We start from the raw sequence: 15,849 nt of genomic DNA, 5'->3' as shown, positions 1-15,849 counted from the left end.
TTTATGTTGACATTGTGACACAGATACCTGTTTATGCTGACATTGTGACATAGATACCTGTTTATGCTGACATTGTGACATAGATACCTGGTTATGTTGACACTGTGACATGGATACCTGGTTATGTTGACATTGTGACATAAATAACTGGTTATCCTGACATTGTGACATAGATACCTGTTTATGCTGACATTGTGACATAGATACCTGTTTATGTTGACATTGTGACATTGATACCTGTTTATGCTGACATTGTGACATAGATACCTGTTCATGTTGACATTGTGACATAGATACCTGTTTATGCTGACATTGTGACATAGATACCTGTTTATGCTGACATTGTGACACAGATACCTGTTTATGTTGACATTGTGACACAATTACCTGTTCATGTTGACATTGTGACATAGATACCTGTTTATGCTGACATTGTGACACAGATACCTGTTCATGCTGACATTGTGACATGGATACCTGGTTATGTTGACATTGTGACATAGATACCTGTTTATGTTGACATTGTGACATGGATACCTGGTTATGTTGACATTGTGACATAGATACCTGTTTATGTTGACATTGTGACATAGATACCTGTTTATGTTGACATTGTGACACAATTACCTGTTCATGTTGACATTGTGACATAGATACCTGTTTATGTTGACATTGTGACATAGATACCTGTTTATCCTGACATTGTGACATAGATACCTGGTTATGTTGACATTGTGACATAGTTACCTGGTTGTACTGTAATGCTGACATGAATTCACTAGGACACATGCTGCAGTTTGGTAATGTACACTCCATCGGTTCAAGTATTTGAAAGCATCTTCAATAGAAAAGCAAACCTGATAGATAAATGTATGTTAGTATCCTAAGTGGAAACACATGCACAGATAAATTACAGTAAAAGCTAAGGGGTCCAGGAAGGAGCCCAGTTTGTGCAGGTTCTTCTCAATAACCACTGGGCCAAAACAGCTGAAATTTACATGAAAGCTTTCTGACATATTGGACATTCAATTTGTTCAAATTATGACCCCTGGGGGTAGGATGGGCCACATTTTTATAGGGGATCAAAGTTTTACATGCAAATACATGTATATAGGGGAAATTTTTAAAAATCTTCTCAATTAAGAACTACCTGACCATAAAAGTGAAGATTTACCTGAAAGCTTCTAGAGACTAGATTCAAATTGTTCAGATCATAGCCCCTGAGGGTAGGGTGGGGCTACATAAGGGGATTTTTTTTAGTTTTACATGCTGATACACTGTATATAGGAAATCTTCTTCTCCAGAACCATTGGGTTAATTTCAATCAAACTTGATACAAATCATCCTTAGGTGAAGGGGATCATTGTGGCCCCATCCTACCCCTGGGGCAATGATTTCAACAAACTTAAATCTGCACTATGTCAGGAAGCTTTCATGTAAATGTAAACCTTTCTGGCCCAGAGATTCTTGAGAAGATTTTAAAAGATTTTCCCTATATATTTGTATGTGAAACTTTTATCCCCTACTGTGGTCCCACCCTTTCCCCGGGGGCCATGATTTTAACAAACTTGAATTTGCGCTATGTCAGGAAGCTTTCATGTAAATTTGTATTTTCCTGGTCCAGTGGTTCTTGCGAAGAATATTTTTAAAGACTTTACCTACTTGTATATATATTTGTATGTAATACTTTGATTCCCTATTGTGGCTCCATTCTATCCCCTAGGGGCCATGATTTTAACAACTTGAATTTGCACTATGTCAGGAAGCTTTCATGTTAATTTGTACTTTCCTGGCCCAGTTGTTCTTGAGAAGATTGTCAAAGATTTTACTGATATATTCGCATGAAAAACTTTGATCCCCTATTCTGCCCCCCCCCCCCCCCCCCCCCCCCCCCCCCCCACCACACACACCCCGGAGTGGAAAGGGTGTGTGTGTGTGTGTCATGATTTTATCAAAATTGAATTTCCATTATACCAGAAAGCTTTCAGGTAAATTTCAGCTCTTCTGGCCCTGTGATTCTTGAGAAGAAGATTTTAAAATGATCCCACCTTAATTATCTTTGCATTTTTGTGATTATCTCCCCTTTGAAGGGGGCATGGCCCTACATTCATGTACATTCTATGCTTTTTGTCAAGTTTGGTTGAAATTGGCCCTGTGATTCTGGAGAAGTCTAGCTTAGGTGAGCTAAAAATGATTGGAGTAGAAACAAGAGGGAAGAAACAAAACAACATTACAAAGAAATAAACAGACTCAGAGAGAAATTGCAACTCCATTGTGGCTACTTTGACCTTTTAAATTACATACATGTATATTGTTTAACCATGATTCAATACATCATCATGACATTGACCAGAATTGATTAACACATAAAATGTAAAAATAAAATTATGGAGAGTGATGCCTGCTGTCCAATCCTATTGTGAATTTTCATAATAAAATACTGATAAAATGACATGAACATTGAGAGCATAACTTACAGTAAAATGTATTTCTGTGCTTTAATACAGTGATTTTTCAACATTTTTCAAAAGGGTCCTGTGGCTTTCGAATTGGGAAAATTGTCAACATTTTGATGAAATTGGGAAAGCCTAGTCATTTATATTGTAAATATGCTAAATGTATCATATCAAACAAGAAATCAAACACAAATTAATATCATTCGATCTTCTTTTATTTTACACATGCAGTTAACTTTATTTTCTTTAAGCTCTTGAAATTTTCGACTTATTATTCTTTCTAAATCATCTATTTGATGCATCTTTGTTATGTTGTACATTAACTATTCACATTGAACTTATCTTTTAACAAATACGTTTTTCACCAGTTTTTATTATTGGGAAAAGTACAATCTAAATTGGGAAAAAATTTGTAATTTTTGGGAGGGGAAAGGGCCAATATTCGGACCTAAAATGGGCCTAATAAAATCACTATTTTAAGTATAATAATCTATTCACACCCCTAGCTGTGTAGAATTGCAATATTGTAATTCATAATGTTTTACTGTATACATTAATGTATCACTAATGGATTGATCAGGAGGCTCCTAGAAATAATAATTCATCAAATAGATCCTGCCAAAAGACAAAAATCTCCAGATATTCCACAAATTATACCAAAAAAAAAAAAAAAAAAAAATAATAAAAATAAATATATAAATAAAAAAAATAAAAATCCAACATGAAAAGCTAGATGCCTGTATGTAAAATCTCATTTAAATTCTTGATGGTAAGCTGATCAACTGTCTTTATTGTGTTAAAGAACTACATGTATGACTATAGTCAAAAGCAGCATTTCACATTGCCAACAGAATAAAATGTTATTTCAAGAGAGTTGGGCTGCATTTACCATTTCTGATTGAAGTGTATGTATTATTTATCATTTCTGTCATATGGTAGTCTAGCTGTACTAGTGTCTGCTTTATGTCTATGATGTATGTAATATGAGTATTATAGTATCTGTACTGTCTGCTATATATATATGATGTATGTAATATGAGTTTTATGGTATAATGCAAGGTGAAGATAACGAACAGTGATCAATCTCATAACTCCTACAAGCAATACAAATTAGATAGTTGGGCAAACACGGACCCCTGGACACACCAGAGGTGGGATCAGGTGCCTAGGAGGAGTAAGCATCCCCTGTTGACTGGTCACACCCGCCGTGAGCCCCATATCCTAATCTGTACAGTCTGCTTTATATCTATGATGTATGTAATACGAGTTTTATGGTATAATCTGTACTGTCTGCTATATATCTATGATGTATGTAATATGAGTTTTATGGTATAATCTGTACTGTCTGCTTTATGTCTATGAAGTATGTAATATGAGTCTTATGGTATCTGTACTGTCTGCTTTATATCTATGATGTATGTAATATGAGTTTTATGGTATTTGTACTGTCTGCTTTATATCTATGATGTATGTAATATGAGTTTTATGGTATCTGTACTGTCTGCTTTTTATGTCTATGATGTATGTAATATGAGTTTTATGGTATCTGAACTGTCTGCTTTATATCTATGATGTATGTAATATGAGCTCTATGGTATCTGTACTGTCTGCTTTATATCTATGATGTATATAATATGTGTTTTATGGTATCCACATCCCTTCCACCTGTCACATGTAATATAACGCTACAAAAATCATTTCATTTAGATTATATGTACATATTCTACCAGTGTCTGTAATGCTCCGATTACTGTCATTTAGATTATACATACTCTACCAGTGTCTGTGATGCTCCGATTACTGTCATTAAATTATTTGTCTGTTGCCAATAACCTCCAATTTCAATTATAGATTGATTTTTTATTAATATTGATCATGTTCTAGTTTCCTGTCATTTTACCTAACTAAGAAAGACTGGGCTTTACAGACAAAGTCTATATTTAATAGTTGTCTAAACTTTGATCATCATTTCTGCAGGTGGTTCATTATAATCCATTTTCTAAGAATTTATTTCCATCAATCTAACAGACAGTTTAAACAAACTGAGTGGTGAAACATGGCTATTGTATTCAGTAGGAATGGACCAATATAATTACTAAATGGTACTAAAAATTACTAACAATTAGTCAAGGAGTAATTGGGACCATAATTTGTGCATCGTCTTGCTGTGTTTTTGCACTGAAACCGCTTCTGGTATATATACATGTATCAATTTAAAGTGGATAATTTGCATCAAGATAGACATGCAGTGATGCTAAACTATATATGCACTGTATGTATATACTGAAGTTCATTACCACTACTAACTCTGTCATTTGTTGCTTTGCATCATGACACATGGTGATACTGACTAACATACAATTTAATATGTGTATTTTGAAATTACACACTGATGTATAATGAATAACCTCAGATAAAAATTTCAATTTACGTAGTTTAATAAACTTTTTGTATATATATATCTAAAGTAACATTTAAAGACTACATAGGCCTAATTATATTCTGTCATTTGTGAATAAAAAATAGAAAAGTATATTATTCGAGTGTTTTATATACAGAGAGTTTTTTTTACTACTTGAACTTGATTTAGATCAACAGTCATCGAATTTATTTAAGAGGGTGTGGTCTTATTGAAAAGTATATGAATTAATTTTTTTTTCCAGACATTGAACTTTTGATCTTGCCCTCAAAGTTTTCAGATTTTGTAAAAGTATTGTTAGTACCAGTGTCAATCATTTCCCAATATACAACACTTTACCTGCAGATACACATTTAGATACATGAATCATACAGTACCATATACCATGATTATTTTTTGTGTTAACATCTCTAGTCATGCGTATTATGTGTTATGCTTGATAGAGCCCTAATTTGGAAATAAAGTATTTATATATAATCTATCTTGCTATCTATTTGCAATGTTTTCAAATTTCATCAACACAAATTATATTTTAAAGGAATTCAGTATATGCTGAAATATTTCTAGCCAAAGTGTTCGACTTGTATTATTCAAAATGCATAAACTCATAACTCAGTGTACCTATTCTGTACCCAACATTTATTGTCATGATATCTTCATTCAATAGTGTTAATTATGCAAGATCTCGGTATGTATTTTACTCCCTGTAGACTTTTACCATGAGAAATAAAAAGTACAGCTGCGTAAAAATGTTCGGTGTGCATCAACCTGCATATATAAATAGCCTACTACCCGCTACACAGCACTGCCTGCTGTATCCATATTATACACCTAGATCTCTGATCATCTTGTATCATCAGGATGTGGCATGTTTAAACTATGGATTAAGGACAAAGTAATGGGATATTTTAAATTTGAAAAGTAAATGTCATACACTGCTATTGGAATCTCCCGATGCCCTTAATCATCACCTTCTCAGTTATAGCATTTCATAACAGGCGTTGCGTAATATGAAAATCGCCATTTCCTCATTACAGTTGCATTGATCTGTAGTTATTTTACACAAAACATTTAATTCCAACGTTAACATGATATATTTTTGCATAACAGAAACAACAGAGTGTGTAAAATACTACTTACTCGTTGCAAAGCTGTTCGTCACCGACAAGGCCATGTTTACGTTCTACTTTCAAATTCGAGTATGAAAGCGCCCTCTTCATTGTGTGACGTCACTTACTCTGATAACGATGAAATGAAACTAGACAGAAATTTAATTGCGATTGTTTTGATTATTTGCCAAATACTTGGTATACATTTTGTCATGGATTTATTCTTTGATAACATTTTATTATCAGTTTCCAAATGTTTAATTTTCAGTTTTGATAAATTGGTTGTTTAAACGTCGAAACGGCATCATTTCGTCTGCTAAGACCATGCATTTGTAGGAAACACTAGTAGAATATTATTGTACAATTTGTATTTTTCAGCTTGTAAATCAAAAACGATATCCATTCAGGTTACGCATGAAGAAACGTTCGTGGTTCAAGGTAATGTAGGTTTAGATCACATTTCATAACTATTTCATAACTATTCACATGTAACAGGAAGGGAGAAAATGCAATGGACCAGATCGGAATTCGAACCTGGGCCACCTGAATCACTAGTCAGGTGCTCTACCAACTGAGCTATCTGGCCACCGGCGATCGAACTGGGCTGACTGCTACATTTCTCCCTCTTTAAATGTCTTCACACCTGAAGACATCAACCCAGGATCTTTATCCCCTGGCAGGCAATTTCACCTGTCATTTCCAGGGGCTGGTCTACGGCACCAAATGTAACAGGAAGGGAGAAAATGTAATGGACCAGACCGGGATTCGAACCCAGGCCATCTGAATCTCTAGTCATGTGCTCTACCAACTGAGCTATCTGGCCACCGGCGATCGAACCTGGCTGACCGCTACACACATAATTCAGAATTTCTTCTTCCTATAAAAGTGCAAGGCTCTACAAGTTAACAGAATGTATGTATGCATTGATAACCATAATTTGCACAATTTCAGTGGTATTAAATGTATTGATAAACTGCAGTAGGCCTATATAAAGCTGATCAACTTTAAACCATAGATTTGCTGTCTTTTATCTGGAAAAGTAACTGGACTGCTCTTTGTAAAGGAAATGGGCAGGCAATAGCCTACATGAATACATGTTGTAGTCATAATTTCTTAATTAAATGAATTGTTTACGTAGAGTATGCTTTTTTTTTTTTATTAAATCAGCTTTGAAAATTGTCTGCATCATTATCACCATTATTTCTCTGATTTTGTTATATTATTTGTGTGCTACATGTAGATCAATATGTGTACTTGAAAGTTGTGATGGATATTTCATGTGAACAATATAAGTACAGTGTATCAACATTTTGCCAAAGTTATGTCCCTTGTCCACCATCTCCCTGTTAAAAATCGTATTTCCCCACGTTGGCCCTTGTAATTTTATTATCTGTAGGCTGTAGCTTTGACATTTGTTATTTTTTCATCAATTATACAGTCACTACGATAATGACCTTAAGGATGGGGCAACCCACTTAACAAGGTATGAAAGCTTGATGATTAGTTAGAATTCAAAACAATAACGTCTTGCATTTGGTAAGGTAAAGAAGAAAAACTTGGTTTTTCACTTATTGGTCTTTGGCTGACCCCATGAAGGGCCAAACATGTATATATGGCAACCTTTTAAAAAAAAAGTCTGTTTGCCATCTCCCAACTGACTGATAAAACAGTCTGACTGAAAACTTTATAGCCTTTGAGAAATGATATCCATGCATATATGCCAGCAAAACAATGCTGTGTTCAATAGATTTTGAAAGTTTTATCTTTTTTTTTTTAAATTCTAAAAATCGCTACTACAGTGTATATCTACCATAACCAATATTTTAAATACTGTGTTGGGAGAGGGCAAGCAAAAAATTTGGATTGACTTACATATTCAAAACTTTCATTTATTATAAAGCCCTCTCTTCTCTTCATCTTAAGCAAAGAATATGAAAAATATTAAAATCTATAACATTATGTTTTATAATTAATAGTGAATTTAGTGAATTGACACTTATGCTAAACAACTATATCCAAAGCAAAACATATTGATTATCTTCTAAATATTGTAAACTTTTGATATTGAAGGACATTTTTAGAAAAACAGCAATAGAACCTGTTCTTTAACAAAATATACAGCATCTTAGAGATTGTTGATAAGTACACTATCAAGATAATAAAATATACAGCATCTTAGAGATTGTTAATAAGTACCCTATCAAGATAACAAAATATACAGCATCTTAGAGATTGTTAATAAGTACCCTATCAAGATACCAAAATATACAGCATCTTAGAGATTGTTAATAAGTACCCTATCAAGATAACAAAATATACAGCATCTTAGAGATTGTTAATAAGTACCCTATCAAGATAACAAAATATACAGCATCTTAGAGATTGTTAATAAGTACACTATCAAGATAACAAAATATACAGCATCTTAGAGATTGTTAATAAGTACCGTATCAAGATACCAAAATATGCAGCATCTTAGAGATTGTTGATAAGTACACTATCAAGATAACAAAATATACAGCATCTTAGAGATTGTTGATAAGTACCGTATCAAGATAAAGAACTTTCAACTATAAACTGAAGTTAAAACATATTTAGGAAACAAATAAAAAGACACAGAAGTCTTTTGCATGTAACACAAAAAGATAAGCACACAATTTATGACACACTTAAAAAACATAATGTGTAAGAGTTTACTGCAATAAATGTATGTACAATTTATCACCATGATCATGAAGTATATCCTGCACAATGCAGCTAATCTCTGACTCATCATGAAATTTAAAGTTTATTGTTCACTCACACCAACTACATTCTCACACCACTCTACTATCACATCTTTATGAACTGCATGCATGAAATATCATTAAGTTAACTTTGAGTAAGTGGTAAGTAATCTATAGAAAATAATAATGAGACATGCATGTATGGTGGCCAGACAGGTTCAATCTCAATCTAATTAAAATTGGATCTTCTCTAACCGTTACATTGAACTGGTCCACAGTTAGAGAAGATTTGATTTTAATTAAACTGGTTTCAATCTCTGGTGGCCTGGATTAACTCAGTTGGTAGAGCACTTGACTTGGAGATTCAGGGGGCCCAGGTTCCAATCCAGCAGGCATGTTCATGAAGCTACATGTATCTTAGGAATGAGACATGTCGTATAAGTATGTCTTAGGACACGTCATAGTCTTACGTCAGTTTCTCGAAGCTTTTCTAGATCTAAGCCTCGCTCCAAAAATAGATAATGTCTGTATTTTCTCTAGCTGACTGTATGAGTAGATTTTAACTATTTACTAAAAATGGAAATATATGACAAAAATATCATATGTGTATAAATAAATCCTATTAACTTAAGCTGTTCCTAAGATATCATCAAGATACATCCTAAGATGTGTCCCAAGTTGAATTTAGGATGTTCCTAGTAACCTTTTTCCTAAGTTATATCTTATGACATGTCTGACGGAAAATTTCGTGAACATGCCTGCATGCATGCAGGTCTGGTCCATTTTCTCCCTTTCTGTTACATAAATTTGTAGAGGTGAAGATAACAGTCACTAAGATTAATCTCATAAAATACAAAAGCAAGAATAGGGTATATAATTTTTCTTGTTAATTATACACATTCTGTGGAGTTATTTATACACATTCTGTGGTGTTATTTATACATATTCTGTGGTGTTATTATACACATTCTGTGGAGTTATTTATACACATTCTGTGATGTTATTTATACACATTGTGTGGTGCTATTTAAGACATTCTGTGGAGTTATTTATACACATTCTGTGGTGTTATTTATACATATTCTGTGGTGTTATTTATAACATTCTGTAGTGTTGTTTATACATATTCTGTGGTGTTATTTATACATATTCTGTGGTGTTATTTATACACATTCTGTGGTGTTATTATAAACATTCTGTGGAGTTATTTATACACATTCTGTGGTGTTATTTATACACATTCTGTGGTGTTATTATACACATTCTGTGGTGTTATTTATACATATTCTGTGGTGTTATTATACACATTCTGTGGTGTTATTATACACATTCTGTGGTGTTATTTATACACATTCTGTGGTGTTATTATACACATTCTGTGGTGTTATTATACACATTCTGTGGTGATTTTTATAAAAATTCTGTGGAGTTATTTATACACATTCTGTGGTGTTATTTATACACATTTTGTGGTGTTATTATACACATTCTGTGGAGTTGTTTATATATATTCTGTGGTGTTATTTATAACATTCTGTAGTGTTGTTTATACATATTCTGTGGTATTATTTATACACATTCTGTGGTGTTATTTATACACATTCTGTGGTGTTATTTATACACATTCTGTAGTGTTATTTATACATATTATGTGGTGTTATTTATAACATTCTGTAGTGTTGTTTATACATATTCTGTGGTGTTATTTATACACATTCTGTGGTGTTATTTATAACATTCTGTGGTGTTATTTATACACATTCTGTGGTGTTATTATACACATTCTGTGGTGTTATTATACACATTCTGTGGTGATTTTTATAAAAATTCTGTGGAGTTATTTATACACATTTTGTGGTGTTATTATACACATTCTGTGGTGTTATTATACACATTCTGTGGTGTTATTATACACATTCTGTGGTGTTATTATACACATTCTGTGGTGTTATTATACACATTCTGTGGTGTTATTTATAACATTCTGTAGTGTTGTTTATACATATTCTGTGGTGTTATTTATACACATTCTGTGGAGTTATTTATATATATTCTGTAGTGTTGTTTATACACATTCTGTGGTGTTATTATACACATTCTGTGGTGTTATTATACACATTCTGTGGTGTTATTTATAACATTCTGTAGTGTTGTTTATACACATTCTGTGGTGTTATTATACACATTCTGTGGTGTTATTATACACATTCTGTGGAGTTATTTATACACATTCTGTGGTGTTATTTATACACATTCTGTGGTGTTATTATACACATTCTGTGGTGTTATTATACACATTCTGTGGTGATTTTTATAAAAATTCTGTGGAGTTATTTATACACATTTTGTGGTGTTATTATACACATTCTGTGGTGTTATTATACACATTGTGTGGTGATTTTTATAAAAATTCTGTGGAGTTATTTATACACATTTTGTGGTGTTATTATACACAATCTGTGGTGTTATTTATAACATTCTGTAGTGTTGTTTATACATATTCTGTGGTGTTATTTATACACATTCTGTGATGTTATTTATACACATTCTGTAGTGTTATTTATACATATTCTGTGGTGTTATTTATAACATTCTGTAGTGTTGTTTATACATATTCTGTAGTGTTATTTATACACATTCTGTGGTGTTATTTATAACATTCTGTGGAGTTATTTATACACATTCTGTGGTGTTATTTATACATATTCTGTGGTGTTATTATACACCTTCTGTAGAGTTATTTATATATATTCTGTGGAGTTATTTATACACATTCTGTGGTGTTATTTATACACATTCTGTGGTGCTATTTATACACATTCTATGGTATTATTTATACACATTCTGTGGTGTTATTTATACACATTCTGTGGAGTTAATTATACAAATTTTGTGGTGTTATTTATAGGAGGAGATGATCAGGATGTGGTTGAGATGGAAGATCCAAAGTTGACAAGTTTTGAGGAGAAGTCTGAGTTTCAGTATTTAACCAGTCTTAAACACAGTGAGAGTAGGAAAGCCAGTAAAAAGTCATACAGGGATAACCAAGAAAGTAGTCAAATATGGCACGAGACGAAACAAAATTCAGTGAAAGAAGTAAACCAAGAGAGAAATGGTCAGTCTGATACATTAAACCAGGGGCCAGTAACCAAGATAATCACATTAAAAACTAGTGACGGACTCGCTGAACAAAGGAGAATTTCTCTAGAAAATATGAGCAACTCTTACAGAGACAAAAAAATTAAGTCTGAGATAAAATCCAAATTTAAACCAAGCACTCCAAAGCAGATGGATGGCAACTGGGAGCCAATCATCATGAATAATTCAGGCAGAAAAGAAGCACAAGACTATTATAGATCAACCTTTGGTTCAAATTCCAGTCCTAATGATATAGATTTACAGGGGAAGTTACAGGACATAGAAAATAATGACAGTAAAATAGACCACCAGACGTCTCGATCGTCCTCGAGGAATTTCAGTGAGGACAAGAGGGAGAAACAACATATGTTCAACAGGTCACCAAGACTCAAGCGACAACTGGACATTAATGCTATTGCTGATGCTCACTTTGAGAATTCTTCCTCATCAAGGAGCAATGACAGCATTCAGGTACTGCAGACTCCATAGCATTATTTTACACTTACACTAATACATGTGCTCACTTTTGATGAAATCGCTTTTTGGTGTAAATTCCCGTAAGATAAACGATAAATGAATAAAATGTGAGAATTTTGATAATATGAATTATGAAACAGTTCTTTCACAGGTACAAATTCATTACAAGAATGATATTTTTAATATAAAAAAAAAATTAAACTTAGATTAATATTAGATTATTTGTGAACGTATATTCTTACAATGTTCTGGAAGTGTGGATGTTGTTTCTTCTACTTATCCTTCACTAGAAACAGACTAGTTTGTATGTAGATGATTTGTGAAGGACTAAGTATATCTTTAATTTTGCCCCTGAAATGACTTTCAATGTTTATACATGTACTTTAGTTTGTTATTAAGGAGTGCTATGCACAGCTTTCTTATGATATTGTTATTCATAGAAAACATTTAGTGATCCTTAGTTATTTAGAGTGCATGATATTATGTAAATGTGGTACACCAAAGTGTGATGATCCACGCCAATGTACAAAAAGTGCGATGTTATAAGATGCCAATGCACCAAAGTGCAATGATGTGACATGCCAAAGTCCTATGGTATACACAAATGCGCCAAAGTGCATGCTCAGTTTTGGGCAAATCCACAGTAACCAAACACTTAATTGCTGCATTCTACTCTCAGATTGAACAGTAGTTTGGTATACATGTATTATCTTATCATGGGAAAATGTTTCTTCCTTAGAATTATTTGGTTAATGAAAATAAAAGATCCATTTTATAACTGTCTATTGATTCTTACAGATGGTAACTGCCGAGGATCGGAAGGTGGAGGAGAGGGCTGCAGCCCAGCGAGCTGACCTTCTGCGGTATCTGGGAGGTACTCTATTGTCTGTAGCAGGCTTTTCATTCTTAGCCTATTGCTTTATCAAGGACCCTAAGAACTGTGTCACAGTATTCGGTACCGGCTGCCCTTGTTGTGTACTCTGCCTTCCTTGTATCAGGAAGTAAGTATAGGTCATGTAACAGAGCAATTTAGACTAAAATGTTTTCAGTTACGTAGAATTACTTTAATTTGGTTAAATTTGCATGTGTACGGTTATGTCTTACTATCCGAATGTAGACAATGTAGTTGTTCACACTTAAATAAATCTGATTTGCTAGGCCAAAGCAGGGATATTGTGGATCAAGATTTTTGTGAGCCAAATACTAAGTGCAGGAGATGGGCAGATATGACTATGCATGATAAACAACCGTTCTCTGGGCCCCACGTCTAAATTTTTAAAAAAAGTTTTACAGAAAGATTAAATCCTCTTTTTCATAAAAGAAATCTTTTCTAATAAAATTTCACATTATCTAGCTCTGATGATCAACAAAAATGAGGCCATTTCTCAATTCAACTGAAATGCAGATAAAATGCTATTTTGTGATGTTTTCCTTTAGGGCAAACAAATAGTTTACTATCACATATGTGTACCAGCTGAAAAGATAAATCAATGATACAAAAATTAAGTTTGTCTCAGCCTATGCTTGATGTTTTCTATGAGAAAAACTGCATGGTAATAGTAATTCATGTCAATTAAATGTTCAAAACGTCATCCTAGCTTTCAGCCCAAACATCTGTCCCAGGACCATATATCATGTTCAGGTTAACAATTTCGATAGACACTTAATTACTACAGATAATTTCTAATACACATATTTTATCTCTAGACACTTGCCCATAGATTCTAATTGCTACATTATTATTTAGCACTCACTTTAGTTGTTTGGTGTTCAGGAGCCAAGATTGAATGATGTTTTCCGCCACACCCAACAATTTTTCAGTTACATGTATATGGTGGCGCCGAGTTTTCATTGGTGGAAGAGAGAACCCAGATACAATGTACCTGGGAAGAGACCACTGACCTTCCGAAAGTAAACAGGGAAACTTTCTCAATTACCGGCGCGAACAGGATTCGAACCAGCGCTGACAGAAGTGAGAGGCCGTGTGATTTTGAGCGCGATGCTCTAACCACTAGCGCCTTATATGACTATAAATAACCACTCTAAAACGCTGAACACAATAAAAATGATACTCTAGCATGTTATAAAAGTACTGTAGTAAAAGGAAATTACAATAGCATTAAGACAGATAATATCAAAACAATGCTAGCAAAGCATCAATAATGTGAAGTAAAATTATTAAAATTTAAAACATGATGTGCATTAAGAAAGATAAAATGATATATAATACAATAGTTTAAAGAAATATACTAATATACGCTTGAAAAAGTCATGTTAAAACTGATGGTATAGAAACCATAAAGATTTAACCACCTATAATACTAATAATATGCAAGTCTAAAAAGATGTGTTTTTAAATGTTGAAATGATGAAAAAAAGTAATGCGTTTATACCATACATGCCCAAGAGCTCCACCCTAGCACCAGAAACCCTGCCTCAAGGGCTATGAATATTATTTGCTTTCTTCATTATTATCACAACTCATTTTTATTGTTTCCTGTCCAGGAGTCAAGAAGATTTGAAAAGAAAATTCTATTATGGTTATATTGCAAAGATCAAAGGAATTCCGCGGTCATTATTCTGCAATATTATACCTTCATACGTAATAACAGATTTTGAGAAAATTGATACGTTGGGGGGGGGGGGGGGGTAGTATTAAAAACAACTGCATATTATTTTCGGCAAATTACAGTAGTTTTGGCGAATTTTTCTCATTTGCCAAAAATGCTATTTCCAGCATATCAAATTTACCTGATATACAGTATATTATGTAATCAAGTCTAAAGGAATCGAATCGTGACTATTGTATATCGAATTATAACTTGGCTTGGTTTCAAATCCTGTCTGGTCGGTTGCACTTTCCTCTTCCTGTTACATGTATAGGAGCAAGATGACTCGCGTGAGTATTTCATCCCATGGGCGTCTTGTTCGTTGTGTGACACTCCAGTGAATGTAAAGAACCATAACCTCTTTTTTAAGGTGTCAAGAGAAAATGGATATGGAGCCTGTTATCAAAGAAAACTTGAACCGTTATCTGCCAGGAGTGATCATCCACCCGGATGGGACAGTGGATGCCTATGATGTCTCTCCTGAGGAAGTGGACCTAGTGTTTGAAATCATTGATATCATTGGGGAATAAAGTGATGTGTATAGTCATGTACAATATTGCAGATTATAGTTTCAATGGAGCAAAACGCAGCAGTTTAGTGTTGTTGTTTTTTAATGTCAAACAGAATTTTGAAACGTCTTTAGATTTATGTAGAAATGTAGCTTGCAAGAAGTAATGTGATAGACAACTAGAAGAAATCTGCTGTTGCATATGTACAAAATCATATTTTGTTTAACAGCATAGCATTTTCTGTATAGGCATCAGGAGTTACATATGTGTGCTAGTATCTCTATTATTATTATTCTACCACCTGGGTTTTAACCACACAGTAATACAATGTATTTTCTTACTACACAAAACACACCATTTTTACTTCCATAGAACTTATCAGTAAAATCCAAGTTGCACACTTCCA

General features: G+C 33.4%; 2 protein-coding genes across 3 annotated transcripts in view; one reads left to right on the top strand and one right to left on the bottom strand.

Annotated features, from left to right (window-relative positions):
- The window catches only part of LOC125662127 (ferrochelatase, mitochondrial-like), a 24,646-nt gene extending 18,531 nt beyond the window's left edge, over window positions 1-6,115 (bottom strand). Inside the window, exons 1-2 of the mRNA XM_056147034.1 lie at window positions 6,016-6,115; window positions 748-838 (exon numbers count right to left, since the gene is read on the bottom strand). Of these exons, the coding sequence (XP_056003009.1) occupies window positions 748-838; window positions 6,016-6,049 (125 nt within the window). The 5' untranslated portion in view covers window positions 6,050-6,115. The remainder of the gene's footprint in view (window positions 1-747; window positions 839-6,015) is intronic.
- On the top strand, window positions 6,107-15,849 carry LOC125662126 (uncharacterized). 2 transcript variants are annotated; one of them, XM_048894304.2, is made up of 5 exons: window positions 6,107-6,182; window positions 6,363-6,422; window positions 11,619-12,319; window positions 13,124-13,326; window positions 15,305-15,849. In XM_048894304.2, the coding sequence occupies exons 1-5, from the start codon at window positions 6,128-6,130 to the stop codon at window positions 15,462-15,464; spliced, it is 1,179 nt and encodes a 392-aa protein (XP_048750261.2). In that variant the 5' UTR covers window positions 6,107-6,127; the 3' UTR covers window positions 15,465-15,849. The 2 variants fall into 2 exon arrangements, with proteins under 2 accessions (XP_048750261.2, XP_048750262.2); XM_048894305.2 differs by having other exon boundaries at window positions 6,109-6,182; window positions 13,124-13,199.

Source organism: Ostrea edulis, chromosome 8 (genome assembly GCF_947568905.1).
Source record: "Ostrea edulis chromosome 8, xbOstEdul1.1, whole genome shotgun sequence".
Lineage (NCBI taxonomy): Eukaryota > Metazoa > Mollusca > Bivalvia > Ostreida > Ostreidae > Ostrea > Ostrea edulis.
Note: the sequence above shows the minus strand (reverse complement) of the source record. Positions and strands in the feature narration are given on the sequence as shown.